Genomic DNA, 14,977 nt, shown 5'->3' with positions numbered 1-14,977 from the left:
ACTAAAAGGTTGTTAGGGCTTCCCTACAGCCTCCCTAGCAAATGCACATGATTATTTTATGCCGCAAACAATAAATACTACTTACTTTTTCTCTGGTTCTTTTACTCCTTTACGGCTCTCCTTCCTACCAATGTGTTTTCCTCATTATGGGTAACTCTTGCAGCCTGATGCAGAGCACTGTGTCCTTTTCACTCAAGGAAAAAGACAAGTAACTACAAGAACATCTTGGAATTTGAGGGATTTTTTTTTTTTCTCCTCTCAGGGCAGAAAAGTTTAAACATATGATCTGACAATACCCCAAAGGCTCAGAGAACATGGAAAATCACGTACTCTTAAGTAACCCTTACCTTACTTAATGGAACTTTATCCTGCTACAGCCTGTGCACAACAGGCCCAGTCTCCCTGCTATCTTTCCAATTACATTTTCTTCTAGAAGAATGATTTTCTTTATCCCCTTTTCTTCTGAGAAGAGTAGCACAGCCTCAAACACTTTCTTCAGAGCTCAGTAATTACTTCACAAAAAACATGACGGCAGATCCCAGCCACTGGAATTAAACATGCATCTCAATTTAAATGGCAGTGTCTCCCAAGTATCTTAAAGTCAATGTTAAATGGTACTTGATCACAGAACATTGTTTATGATAGGCCAATAAAACAGACTGAACCATAGCAGGCAGTATAATGTGTAGTGCTGAATTAAATGCAGTGAAAAGACTTTAAAAAAAGAGATGTAACTAATAAACCAAAAAAGATATGTAACTAATAAACCACACCTTAAATTCTGCAATAGCTTGTGGAATTTTCTGCCTCAGACCCTACATGTAATTTGCTAATTTACCTTTTGCAAAATCCCTCAGTAAGTACAGACACAGTTTCTGCTAAGAATACCAATTTGATTTCATAAGATCAACAGCTCATAAGGAGAAAGAAAGATCCATGCAGAAGAATAAGAGTAACAATGACAAAATCAACTACTCAGTACATTACTTATTTTTAAAAAAAATCCTCAAAATTTAGCCTTTTATCCCTTCGATCTGAGAAGATTTGAAGAAGACATAATTTTTGTATTAAACATTTGAACATGAAGAGGATAGCAGTTGGCTGAAAAGGTTGTTGTAAACATGTCCTAAGCACTAAGAAGAAATACGAAAGAAATTAGAGAACAGGTGTTCCAGTACTGCTACAGGTATGAAAATGTTCATAGAAACACTGTGGACAATAAAATTATTTCAGAGGAAGGAATCAGAATTTACCTACAGATCAGCCAGTGGCAACAGCAGTATAGATGGCACTGGAAAAGTAAAATTGTAATGCATAAATGTGTGCAGCTGTGAAACACAGATCTGCAGCTCATTCACCGATGAGAATGATGCACGATGCCCGCATGTTTGACAAAACGTATTTAATGTGATCACTTTTAAACCCTTTGATGTCTCCTATCCATGTTAAGATTTTTCTTTTGGCATGTAACTATCCAATAAGTATGTTTTAACCTGGATTGGACATGTGCAAACCCCCACTGCCCTGGATGTGCTAAAGGATCTGGATATGGTGTGCCTCCATTCTCTTCCAGCTCCATGCTTCGTCATACCCCAAACCCACCACCCTTAACCCCTCTCCTCCAAATTTAACACCTTTCCAACCCTCAACTCTCCAGTTTAACAATCTATCTTATTAATACTACCAAAGTTTGCACAAACATCAATGCTAAACCCACATAAACATTCTTCTGCCCCCCTGCATCGTGCCCAGCACATATCCTGTACTGACACAAACTGCAACAGGAAATCATCTGCCCTTGTAGCATTGTTTTGTTCTTGCACCATTTATTCTAATTTTAAAATTCTTCTGTTACCTCATTTAGGGCTTCCTGTGCCGCACCTGTGTCATTCTCTGTCTGAACTGTGTGGAAGACTCTGTTAAGATTCACTCCTAGGGAATCTTAAAATATACCATAATTAAAGCTCACAGACTACACTTACGCCGAGAAAAAAGGAACAGAAGAAACCAATATAAATCCTAAGGGACTTCCAAAAGATTAGTGGTGAAGAACAAATCCCTGCTGAAGAAAGGGCAGAGGCAAACAAGAAAGCAGGGTTCAGGGAGAAGCAAAAATATCAAAATGAGGTCATAATCAGAATGAGGTCATAATCCCACTTTGGGATACGCAGATGCCTTCGCTTGACTGGCTTTGCAAAGAAGTAATGCAGGGATAAAGGACTGAACTGATACTAAACAAAACAATAAGCAATGTTTTATATAAATATACAATAACAAGATGCACTGACAAACCCCCAGATTTCTAATGGTAATGTTAATATATCGACTGTTAACTTGGTTTTACCTTAAATTTTCTAGTGAGAATTAGGGAATTCGAACACTTATCAATAAACAGCTTAGAAAGAACTACAAAAAAACCCCTAAAGTGCTCATTGTGCCAATATATTATATGAGTCTTAGGGCAGTGAGAGAACGAGAGATTCAATTCCCTTCAAAATCGCAAAATCCAGGAAAATTTTAAGGAAAACAAGGGGCAAGAAATATGGTATCTGTTAAAAATTAAGAAGTACATATATGTTACTGGCCACCACATCTGAAAGGCTCAAGAAAAAAACATTTCATACAAGTCCTGCATGAAGTAACTCCAACTTCTGAGTATGACTACATAGATCACTGAAAAACATGGCCATATATATATATGTATATATATACGTATATATATATATACACAAGACAAAATCTACAAAATGTAATAGAAATGTCCCCCATTTGGGGTTTTTTTTGAAGTAAAAGTTGGCCATTTGGATTGAAAAATGTTGGGAGCGTGAAACTGAGAAAACTGCCTTTGCAAGTGGGCTTTTTACATTACCAATATAATGGAAGAAACAGTAGCCAAATAATCTGATCAAAATGCAATCAATTTTTAACAGAAACGGATACAAGAACAACGGATGGTGTAGCATTTCTATAAGGCAGTGAACTAAATTGATGCAGTGCCTTCTGTTTCCACACAGCCCCTTTTGCAACCTGGATGACCTAAGGTAGATGCAGGAAGGGAACTTTACAGGGAAATTATTTAATGAACTACTGCAGAAGATATTATTGGAAAACTAAACATGCTGTTATACACAGAAGCACATTTCCAATCCTGGAAAACTAGAAAAAAGGCAGTTGGAAGAGCGAGAATACAAGAAGTTGTATCCAGCAGCCCGCCCCAAGGACTGATGTTGGGTGTGGTACACTTAAAATCTCATTGCTAGTCTAGAAATGAAACGTGTTAATGAAATCTCCATGTTTGTCCAGGAAGATGGTCATAATAGTGAAATACAGAAGGTACTTGAGCAACCAGAAACATGAGCATTCACGAATACGGAATTCCTTTCGCAGATAACAAAAGGAAACACCCCTCCCTCGCCAAAATAATAGACCAGATAAAATCATAGGGAACATGACTTTGGGCAGTGACCCTCGGGCAGGTGATATATATAACATAATAATAATAATTTAGGATCTTTCTGGGCAACATGGAAGTCAAATGCAACTCTGAGGTGATAAAATTACTTGTGTGGGGGTTTGGCTCACAAGCTGCCCCTGGCTCCAGCTGCCACTCTGTGCCACTGCTTTTTTCCCTGGCATCTTGAGGAAACCCAACGTGCGTGCAGCCCGGTATCCTGGAACGAGCGCTGGAAAACAATTGCTGGAAAAACAACCGCCGCCGCGCTCATTTTAACGGGTTATTGACTCCAAACCTGAGAGCCGGGGGGGGGGGGCACCCGAACTGCGGCCTCCGAACTTTTACACTTCGAGCAGCCGCGCCTTCGAACAGTGACATGGCGGGCAGGGAGAAGCAGGGTGGTGGCACGGCTCCCCCCCAGCAGCCTCGGCAGGACGCGGGGAGCCCAACCCCGATCCCGATCCCGATCCCGATCCCTATCCCGCTCCCGATCCCGCTCCCGATCCCCGATCCCGATCCCCAGCCCCGCTCCCGCCCCACGCCCTCAGGCGCCACCGCGGCCCCTCACAACGCCCTCAGCCCTCGCGCGCCTTCCCGCGCGGCCACCGCGCACGCGCGCTGGGCTGCGGGCGCGGCCACACTCCAACCTCTCCCTCCCTCGCTCCCTCCCTCCTCCTGGATCGGGAATATCCGGGATACCGGCCCGGGAAAGCGCCAGCACTGCGCAGGCGCGGCGGCGCCAGGCCGCGGGAAGGCGGAGGAAGGGGGGGAGCGGGAAGGAGGAGCGGGAAGCGGGGGGGGGAAGCAAAAGTTGCCGCGAGGGCGGGGCCGCGCCCGGAGTCGCCGCCGGGAGGGGGCGGGAGAGGAGCTGCGTGAGGAGCCGCCGGGGGTGAGCCGGGGGTGGGTCGGGGGTCGGGCAGGAGGAGAGCCGGCGAAGAGCCAGTGGTCGGGCAAGGGGAGAGCCGAGGGTGGGCAGGAGGTGGGTCGGGGATCGGGCAGGGTGGCGGCGCCGGTGCCGGCGGGGGGAGGCAGCGGCGGTGCTGCGGTGGGACGCGGGACGGGACCGCCGCTCCTCCTCCCGGCCGGAGGTTGGTGCGGGGTTAAATCCCTGCCGGGGTGCGTGGGTGCGGGTCAGCGGCGGCTCCGCGCCGTCCCCCGCGCGTTGTGTAAGCCGAGGGGACCCTGCGAGCGCCGGGCGTGCGGTTTAATGTTTAACGCGGCGCTCACATGCCCACCGGCGAGTCTCGCAGGAGTGTTTTCCAAAGGCTGTCCGGAGCAGGAAATGCCAGTACAGGTAGTGTGGGGCTGTTTGAAATTTAATCACTTCGCAGTGTTTTGGAGGCAGAGCTGCTTTGCTGTGCTCGTACGGATGGAGTTTCGGGGGCGTGTGGGTAGGTGCGTGCAAATGGCATGCAAATCATCTGCTTAGCATCTGGTGTAAGTTTACGTTTATCCCCTTACTTTGATTTTCAATGCAAATACTTTAAAATCTGCTTTTCAGAGGAGACACGGCTTGTTCTCTCTACATGTATTTTTCCCTTCCCATAATAAGTGTTTTACGTATCTCTACTTAGTGCTTTATTTCGCGCGGGCAACCCACCCTCCCAAAAAAACCCTCGAACACTTAAGCTTTTTTAGCTTTGAAGCTACTAAGATTATTTTGAGAACAACAACTTAATTGCGTGAATAGTGTTGTGCCTGACTGATGATGCAGTATTCCCTTCCACCTCAAGGCAATGGAAAATGCATTGACTGACTTTATTAGTAACTGCTCTTATTTTTTGTAGAATGAAAGGGTGATTTTTGGTGTCGAAATAGCGAGACCTAATGTTGTAATCTGACTACAAATTAGCCTTGTCAAATGATAAATAATCCTTTCTTCCCCTAACAAATTGCTGCAAAGTAAGAGGTATTTGCTGGTTATTTTTTTTAAATATCAAATGACTTGTATATAAAGTTATTATCCCGAGCCAGTGGGATGTTGACAGTAAAAACACCTAAAATATGCACTCGACTTTCATATCAAAACTTGGTAGTGCGGGATCTTTTTTGGTCATAGAGTGTGCATGATGTCCTCCTGACAGCATTGTTTTTGAGTGTGAGACCCAGAGGGCTTCGGGGTCAGGGTATTGGCACTGTCACGTGTTTTGGTTACGCTGCTTTCCAAGATCTTGGTAGCAGCACTTTGTCCTTTTTTCTTGGTTAATGCCTCTTGGTAGAGGAAAGCAGTTTAGTCGCTTGAGGGACAATAGTGATGGGAACAAAACCCATTCACAGAGGTCTTCAAAAACCTCATGGTTTAAGCAGAAAAAAGTTGGAGTTTGTCGGGGCTGGGTTAAATGATGATGGGTTGAGAGTGGATCAGAATTTTAGATGTGTGGGTAGAGTGAAATGTTTGTAGGTAGGTTTCTGCAGGATTTGTTCATGAAGAAACATATGAAGTGTAGTGATTCAGACATTGAAACGTTCCTTTTTTATTTTTTTTTTTGTCAAGACTGGAAAAGATGTGTGGGTTTAAAGATGATGCTCACATTACCATTCCTTTTAACTCGGTTATGCAGTTTTTTTCCTGGTGACTTAAGGAATCGGAAAGCTTTTTGGGAAGGAGCAGAACTTGGTATTTTGCACTTCTGTTAATAATAATCAAACACCTGCGGAGAGAACTGAAAGGCAAAGGCAGATAATCTGGGATAAAAAGGCAAGTGTGAAAATTATCACTGTAAGGATACATTCTAACTTTTTAAAGCTCAGGAAAGAGTACATTGTAGTCTTTGAACAACACCCTTGTAGGAAGATAGAGAAACAAAAATCTTCTCTAGTGTTTGTGCGATGATTCACTGTAAATGCTGGCCCGTGTCATGGGCTGGGAATTTGTATTCTCCAAGATCTTTACTCAGAGTTCCCATTGGAGCCATTTCTGAAGTCAGCTTCTAGTCGTAGCAGCCCAGAGAGGCTGAGCTGTGAACCTGTTGTTTTGGTTTTGCTGCGAACAGGGAAGTTTTTATTGGAACAGCTTAAAGAAAAAAATTGTGTACTTACATAAAAGCCATCTGGGATAGCATCTATGCTTCTGGTGCTCCCATCCTGAAAGGATACAGAGGAGTATGACGTGCAAGAGCAGTGGTTTGGCATATGAGGGACAGCTGAATGGGTAAGAGCTGGGGAAGAGACAATGGAGGTTTTTAAAATAGAAATAGTCTGGGTTGAAAATCTTCAGGGATTGTTTGGAAGATTTTCTAGAAGAGATACCATCAAATACTCCTTTGGTGTCTTGGGGACTTCTTGAGTGAGTGACTGAAGAAGAAAGAATGTGTCAAACCAATACCAGCCAGTGGTAATACACTGGTATTGGTCTTGTCTTGTAGTGTTGTTCTTGTTTCATCTTATGTGTCTTGCAAGTAAGTGCTATTAAATGAAGCTTTTCTCTCTCTTTGGTGTTTCAAACAGCGAGAATTTGCATTCCTGTAAACATATGTCTCTGACAGCTTTTGAAGTGAATACTATAATTTTCAAAGACAAAGACTGGTGACTACTAAAAGCATTTCATGTATCTTCTGGTGCATGAGATCTGCTGCCATAAACAGTTTAACAGAATGCTAAAGGTGGAAGGGGACAGGATATGTGCAGGGAGCAACAAAATTTTGATTCAGCCCCATCGAGGTGGATGTAAGAGTTTATTCCTTTCAAATTTTGGTCTTTTTCTAGTTTTAAAGCAGCGTCACTGTTTGTTTATTTGTTTTTTCCAGTGTGGGGAAAAATCATTGCAGCCTCCAGCACTGTCACAACACAAATCAGATTTTTGTTCTGCTCACAGAAATTGGCAATTTTAAATGACAACCTTTTGAGCTGTGGAAAAACACTCAAATTCTTGCAGTTGCAAGTTGTTGAATTTTTGGTGGATTTCATTCTGTTGAGGAGGAAACAGTAACCCCAGTCCTAATACTGTTGGTTCACTACAGAGAACTCTAGTGGTTTCCCATCATATTTTACTCCCTTGTAGTATATTTAATCACTCTTCCCTCACAATTTTTGTTGTCTTGTGTCTCAGTTCCCAAGTTATATCAGTTTAGAAACTGATTTACCAGAGTTGTCAGACTGTTGGGCAGGTTGCCAGGCTCAGCACAGAGGTGTGAGCTGCAAGCAGAAGCAAAGAGCTGTGTGGCTTAAAAGTAACCCCAGCACTGGGCATGGGGAAGCTTTGCCATTAGGCAGTTATGCAACACGCTGAGAGGAGTTGCAAAGTGAAGCTGAGAAGATGTAAATAGCAATTCTTCAGCCAAATTTCAGAGGCACAAGCAGTCAACTACTTTTGAACCCATTGGCAGGTTTCCACCCAATTTGACAGAAGGGACAGAAGCCTTAAAGATGATTATGTACTTATAAAGTGCATGAAAAGAGGCAGCTGGCTGGAAGAGAGAGACTTTGTAAGAGGATGTGAGGAGCAGAGTTGGCATATGCCCCAACTAGGGAGAGAACTGTGAGAACTCAGCCATGAGACATAAAGTTATCAGGTGCCCAGGCACTGGTAATTCCAGTGTTCACAGAACCGACTCCTTATCTCATCAGTTTTATCTACTTGGATATCAAAGGTGCTTAAACCCAAATGTGCTCGTAGAAAGTGATTATTTTAGGTAAAATAGCACTGATGTGTAAGCTTCTTTAGTGACATTGTTCTTCCATTGAGAAGTCTGTGGCAGCTGCAGTTCCATTGGAGGCTGTACCAACACTGCAGGTGATAACATGCAGTTCTGCTGACAAGTGTGTTTGTTATTCTGGAAGCTGTAAAGGCAAGTGCCAGAAATTTGTGACAGGCATGCATTTTGTCCTGTAAGGCTGCACAACTAAGGGTAGTCAGGTGCTTGATGAGATCACTGATGACTGAAGAACAGTGACTGAAACTGGGCAAGGTGGAAGAACTTGGGCTGGTAAACAGATATTGGTTTGAGAGCCCATAGCCCTTGTTCGGTTGAGAAGAGTTGGCAAAATCAATTCCTTTAGTCTGAAGGGCAAGAATATTTCTTTAACTCTCAGCTGCTAAAACTTTCACGGACTGTGTCAGTAACACTGTGTGAAATAACAGTTTTGCTGAAAAGTTGCACCCATTGAAGACTTGGTGTGGGGTTCAATCATAGAATGGGTTGGGTTGGCAGGGACCTTGAAGACTGTCTTGTTCCAACCCCCTGCCGTGAGCAGGGACACCTTCCACTAGACCAGGTTGCTCAGAGCCCCATCCAGCCTGGCCTTGAACACTTCTAGGAATGGTGCAGCCACAACTGACTTACGGTCCATCCTCAGTCACTCGCACCTTTGTCAAGGCAAGAACTTACAAAGAACTGGTAAACCTCAGTGCCTAATAAATGCTGCAGTGGCCTCGGCAACACTGGCTTACCACAGCCAAATCAGGGGTCTTCAGTTCCTAGTTACAGTATGGAGTATTGACTTTAGGTTATGGCAGTCAGTGCTTGAGTCCCAGTCACTTCAAAGTTCAACCAAACATGTAAAGTTCAAAATAAACTTTCTCGCCTTAGGGAGAGGCTGTGATGCCAAGTTAATCCCGTTGCTTGTGGCCCCACTGGAAGGCTCATTTCCAGTGCCCCTCTTACTAATGAAAGAGCAGCTGTGCACCACAGACTTTGATTCAGGGTGTTAGTAGAGAAAGAAAGGGTAGTGGAACTTCTACGTATGAAGACTGCACAATGAAAAGTGTTCTGAAACATTTTTTTATTAAGTGAATCATGGTAACTTTTCCTGAAACCCAACGGCTAAAGGCTTGGTGCATGGAGTGTTTGTTCTAGGGCATCCCTGAAATGCAAGACAAAATAACTTCCTGTAAGTTTTCAGTGAATGGATGCTCTTTGCCTTAAGTTGTCCTGGAAGAACTCTTGTTTCCCAAGCAGCACGTGTATTTCTAATAAGATCTGAAACTGCTATGCATTTCTAGTTATTCCCTACGTTTCTTTTTCCCTCCCCTTTCCCGGCTTACTGAAGTGAACATAAAGAAAACAAAATTGTCGCCTGATGTTGTGTCAAGGTCAGTTTGCAGTGAGATTTCAGAATCTTTGCTCAGTGCTGCCAGAAATCACACTTACCGTCTCCAGTATTATTAAATCAAATTACTTACGAGTGAGATACAGTAACATCAGTAAACAAACAAAACCCATCTGATTATTCATGGGGCAAAAGAGACTTTTGATTATGTTCCAGTTATTGATTTATGTTTTTTTTTTTTTATAATGCAAGCAAGTACCAATGCTTCTTTTAAATAAAAGGGAATGCTTTTAGGGGTGCAAGACTTCATGCGTGCTTGTAAAACCTAAGGTGAATATCTCACTTGTAATGTGAAGCCAAATTCACTGGTTTTTTTTTTTTCTTTCCCACATATGCAACCCTAATTGCTTTGGTTTATTTAAATTTACTCTGCTCTGTGCTGTTACTTCAGATGTTTATGTGGGTGATGCAGTAATGCCAAACTGGTAGAATAATCCATTGTTGTGAGAGAGTCACTGCTCAGGCTCTACATGTGGTGATGTTCCGGATATGGAACCATTTAACTTTAACCATGTTCCTCCAACAATGAGGGAAACAACTCTGATTGCTGGGGTTTGAAAATCTTGGAATGGGTTTTTGGAGGCAGCGAACAGAATGTTCTTGCTTCACTGTTAGCAGTGTTTTTCTGGGTGCTTTGAGAATGCAACTAGGTTAAAGACTTAATTTTTATGTAGTGTTTTTTAGGTAGCACAAACTTCTGAAAGCTGAGTACTAGCTGAGAATCCATCTAGAATATTGAAATTAAAACCAACTTAGGTTTTCCAGTGTTGAATAAAAATATTTACTTCTTGGGAAAGTTTTTATTAGACTTGGAGGTTCAAAGGGAGAACAACTCATGTATTATATGGTCTTTTTAGAAGATGTTGCATGTTGGTAGAAGAACCTTTATAGTAATTTTATTGTGGTCTTTAGAGGTATATAATAATTTAGAAGATATTTTATTATGATAGATAAAATAATTTAATTTTTCTACCTTAAAAATTTTTTAAGTAGTCATTTTTTTCTTGTCTTCTTCCCTGCTTATTGCACCTGCCAATAGATTAAGATATTGTTTAAGCCATGCTCTTTTCTGATTTAGGAGGTCTCTAACATTTTGGAATTTTTTTCTTACATTTTCTGGTTTTTTTCCTATTTCAGGTGCACTGGAAAGAGAATGAAATAAGCATGGAGTCTTCTAAACTGGAATATATTTCATGGGTCACAATTAAAAGTAAAAAGAAGATGTAAGGAAATGAGAGAACAGGAGTATAAAGCCTGTCAAGAACTTTCCATTTTTGTGATTATATGTATAAACTCTCAATATAATACAACTAATGGTTTACAGTAACACTTTACTGATATCCCAGGAAGAAGTCAGTTACTGTGCAACCGGCTTAACAAGAAGTTTTATTCTAACTACTTTGAACGTGTTTTAACCTTAACTGGACACCTTTTATTTATTTATTTTTTTTTTTAAGTCTGAGAGTTAAAAACTTTGTTTAGCTGTGTTTTTACTGAGACACCGATTCCTGACCGATGGCTGACAGCTGCTCATGGAAAAGGGGCTCAATCCCATGAATGGTTACTGTTGCACAGAGTTGAATGGAATGCCATGACTTCAGAAATATTCTCGTAGAACCACCTTCTTTGCCTTGTGCCCATCATATCCTTAAATATTTAAGCGTAAACATTGCAATTAGAAACTCTAAAAAATAATGGCATGGGTGAAATTCCTAAGAAAACCTGGGGGAAACCTTGGAAAAGTTTATCAGCCTGGAAGTATACTGTCCCTGGCCCCTACAAAAGGCTTATTAAATGAACCCGGACAAAACAGCTGCTTTCTGAATAGTGCTGTTCAGGTAAGAAAAAACTTGGTTTATTAAACATTTTTTGAGTAGACTTTCCTAAGTGGGTGAGGGAAAGAAAAGTGGCACTTATAGCAAATTCCTTCCTCTGTGTGGAAGGAATTTTACTCAGCATTTCGTTTTAAGGAATTGAGAGTATTAAATATTTAATGTTGCAAAATATGACAGGATGTTATTTTATTTGCCTGCATCAAGAACTGTCAGAAAAACTTCACTTTTGTATTTGGAAATTTAGGAGTCCAATAGATGTATAGACTTCCTGTGAAAACTGGAAGGCTTAAAAATGGTATGGATTTAAATGTGGGAGATAAGAGAGGTAATGCTGTGCTGTGTTTGTGTGTGGTATCTAAATATGTTCAAGATAAAAATGTGGAATGTTTGCTAGTTTGCATTCAATGGGAACAGCATGACCTATATTCTCTTGCAGTTCTGCTATTTTTGCTTAGGGTGCCCTAAAATGAAACCCTATGTAATTTTACTTACAGTTTTAGACAATCCTACTACCCCACAACACATCAGGCAGTGGCTGATGGTTGGTGACTGCCCGTTTACAGGCAGGAATGTGTTCCTTTCTTTGCTTTAACCTCCTTTCGTCCTTCAGAACTGAGCTTTGGACTCTGCTTTTCAAACACATCCCAGTTCATTTAAGCTTTTATATTTATAGATAGGATATTTTTTCCCCTGGATTTGCAGCTGTTCTGTTACTGTGCATCTTGAAAACTCATTTTTGGGGAGGTTTATTTTTATTTTTTTTTTTAGCGGGCGACTTTCTGAACTACTTCATGTGTACCTAAGGCGCTAGATACTGAAAGCATTGTACTGTAGCCATGCTGATATTACCTTTATGTAGAGTAGTTACACAAATAAAAGGTAGAAACACACCTGTTTGAGCACTAGAACTATTTTGAACTGTGGAAAAACTAATGCATTTCAGCAGTCATTTCAGTTAAGAGCCCATAAGAATGTAGTATAGACTTATGCAGAGCTGTAAGAAGGCTGCTACAACCCCTGCACACAGTGTAGCTTGCTGCTTGTTTGCCTAGGAGTCCTTAAGCTCTTTTTCCAAAGTACATTGGTTCGAATAGTTTAAAAAAAAAAGAGCTTGAAATTTCAAGAGGTGAATGCAAAACTTTCACTTCCGGCTCCACAGTTTGCCAAACTGAAGGCAAAGGACCACAATTCTTGCAGCAATATTGGAACTTAAGTTGTGCATTATGTGAAATTGGGAAAAAAAATTAACAGCTACTCTGTGTTGTGCTAAATGAAGAACCTTCAGGAGTCATTACTTACTTTCTCTGGAACTTTTATTTTTATAGGTATTATGGCAACTTGACATATTTCGACGAAGTTTAAGAGGTTTAACTGGACACGTGTGTCAAGGAGACGCCTGCATATTTTGTGCTTTAAAGGTAAATAGTAAATTTAGGAAGAATCATCTTTCAAAACGAGGGAAGAATAATTTAAATTATTTTTATTACATCTGTATCATACACATGCCTGGGGGCCTCTCTGAGTCATTCTTGTGTAAAGAAACAGTTTAGATATAAGGGCATTTGTAACAGAAGTATTTTCTTGTGTTTAAAGAAGAAATTTTACAGTACACAAAATTTAGTCCAGTTAAACATAAAACTTCTGTCAGTGTGAATAAGTTATACTGTCTTTTAAAATATGGTAGTAGATATAGTGATATACAGAACTGGGAATCACTTATCTGGAGGGAGCTGAAAGGAAAAACACTCTTGGAAAATGTTTCATTGAGGGAGTGATTTTTGATGATGCTAAATTGTAGGCAAAGGTAAGCCAAGTATTTAAGAGTTTACCCTCAGGGAGCTGAATGAGTGTTTTAGGCAAGAACTGTTGGCAGTGATGTTTCCTTCAGGATGTGTATAATCTACGTACTTGGTAATTTTTCCAGTAATTTTTGGTGTTTATCATCATTGCAGTACTGTACAGCTAGTTTGGAACGTGTCTCTGTCTTTTTCCAAACATATCTTTTTCCTAAAAGGTACTGTTTCATTTCTTTGGTTAAAATGTTTAATTTTAAAAAGCCAGCAAGTTGAGACTACACATATTCAGACTAACTTCCTGGGGCTTTTATTCCAGCCTGTTTCAAAGCTCTTGACTCTGCAAAACTCCTTGGGACTTCTTGTTTCCCCAGTGTTTTGATGCAAGTCGTGTTCTTCTGTGTGCTGGGCACTTGATCTTGTTAGTACAATAAAGTGCTGACCCGTAACTGGGGCATACCTGTGTTTTCAGATTAAATCTTGTTTCTGTCTTGGGGTGGTGGCTTTAGTTTACATTCGGCATCACTTTAAGCCACCTCCCAAAACAATGCACTACCTTCAGCTGCTTCATGAGGCTGCTCTGATTTAGGACTTGGAATTTTCTTTATTCTTTCAAGCCTCTGTTTTTGAGGGATTGATTACTCCATGATGTGCCTTGTGGGATTTAGATAAATGGCTTACAGTGCACGAATGTTTTGCGTTGCCTGGACCGACATCTTCCTATTTTGATACATTCCCAAGAATACTGATAAGAAGTGGTATTGCTGCCTGTTCTGAAATGGGTTGGAATGGAATTAGTTATTTTTTTAACAGTATAGCTGTGATCTTTAACTCCCTGGCCTATGTACTGAGCTCAAAACCTTGCAGTTAATTCGTTTGGAAGTATCTGTCCTCAGCTGTTATGTACACTACTGGTTTTGCTTTCTTGGCTCTTTAGAGACACTGGTTGAGTAATTCTGTTTGTTTTGTGTTCAGAACCTGGGGCATTTTAATTTTCATGCAATATATGTGCTGGATGAGGGTGCATTTCAGTAACTTGTTTGTGACTTGGGTCATTTTTGGGGGGTTTTTTTGGCTTTGGTTTTTATTTTTTTCTTTTTGGCCTTGGGCTATTTTAACCCTTTTTACTTGTTCACCAATTGAAGAAGGATATTATCTACATACAGTTTCTCCTATAAACTAAAAGCATAGCCAATAAATTCTAGCTTACCTCAGTTCAATCCAAGAATTAAATATACTGTTCTTTTTTGGATGACACTGGGGTGGGACTTTGACTGTGCAGGCCACTAAACTGAGCATACATATCTGCACAACTGCTTAGCTGTATTTTTTTTTTGTTTAGCTGGACATAAAAAGTTCTGTTGCATACCAAAAATTACCTACAGCCAGAATGAGTATTGATGAAAGTTTTCAAAGGAGAGCTAACTTGTATTTTCAGACCTGCTAAAAACTCCAGTTTGAATGTTTACGTGGAAAGACTGACTAATTTTTGTCAGTAGTCCATGCTTTTTATTTTCAGAGGGAACTTTAAATATTTGACAGACACCCTGGAATGCATCATGGTTAAAACACAAACTTTTGTTAGCACTGCAGCTTTGCTTATCTGTTGCATCTTTGCCTTCTATAGAAAAGATTTTAACCATAGGAAGCCTATGTGAAGAATGCATGTCCCATTGCTTCTGCTGATTTGCTTTGTCTCTGTTCTCTTCATTTCCCTCTAAAGCTTGACTTAGAATTCTTGACAGTGGAATACAGACCCTGTAATATCTGAAAATATATAATTCATTTAATAGCTTTTAACTTTCAGTTCTTTCAGAATCAACCTGCCTTGCTTGCTAAATGATGAG

At 40.9% G+C, this 14,977-nt stretch overlaps 1 protein-coding gene across 4 annotated transcripts in view; it reads left to right on the top strand.

The window, feature by feature from the left end:
• Nucleotides 1–4,250: 4,250 nt before the first annotated feature.
• USP53 (ubiquitin specific peptidase 53) overlaps nt 4,251–14,977 on the top strand; it is a 28,819-nt gene continuing 18,092 nt past the window's right edge. The window contains exons 1-3 of one of the 4 annotated variants that reach the window (XM_032686445.1): nt 4,251–4,343; nt 10,640–11,340; nt 12,663–12,755. In XM_032686445.1, coding sequence (XP_032542336.1) covers nt 11,197–11,340; nt 12,663–12,755 — 237 coding nt within the window. In that variant the 5' untranslated portion in view covers nt 4,251–4,343; nt 10,640–11,196. Of the gene's footprint in view, nt 4,344–4,393; nt 4,434–4,613; nt 4,749–4,822; nt 4,846–10,639; nt 11,341–12,662; nt 12,756–14,977 lie in introns of those variants that run through there. The other 3 variants (XM_032686447.1, XM_032686446.1, XM_032686449.1) reach the window with 3 other exon arrangements.

Source organism: Chiroxiphia lanceolata, chromosome 4, assembly GCF_009829145.1.
Source record: "Chiroxiphia lanceolata isolate bChiLan1 chromosome 4, bChiLan1.pri, whole genome shotgun sequence".
NCBI lineage: Eukaryota > Metazoa > Chordata > Aves > Passeriformes > Pipridae > Chiroxiphia > Chiroxiphia lanceolata.
The sequence above is the reverse complement of the archived record's forward strand: the minus strand, read 5'-3'. Positions and strand labels throughout refer to the sequence as shown.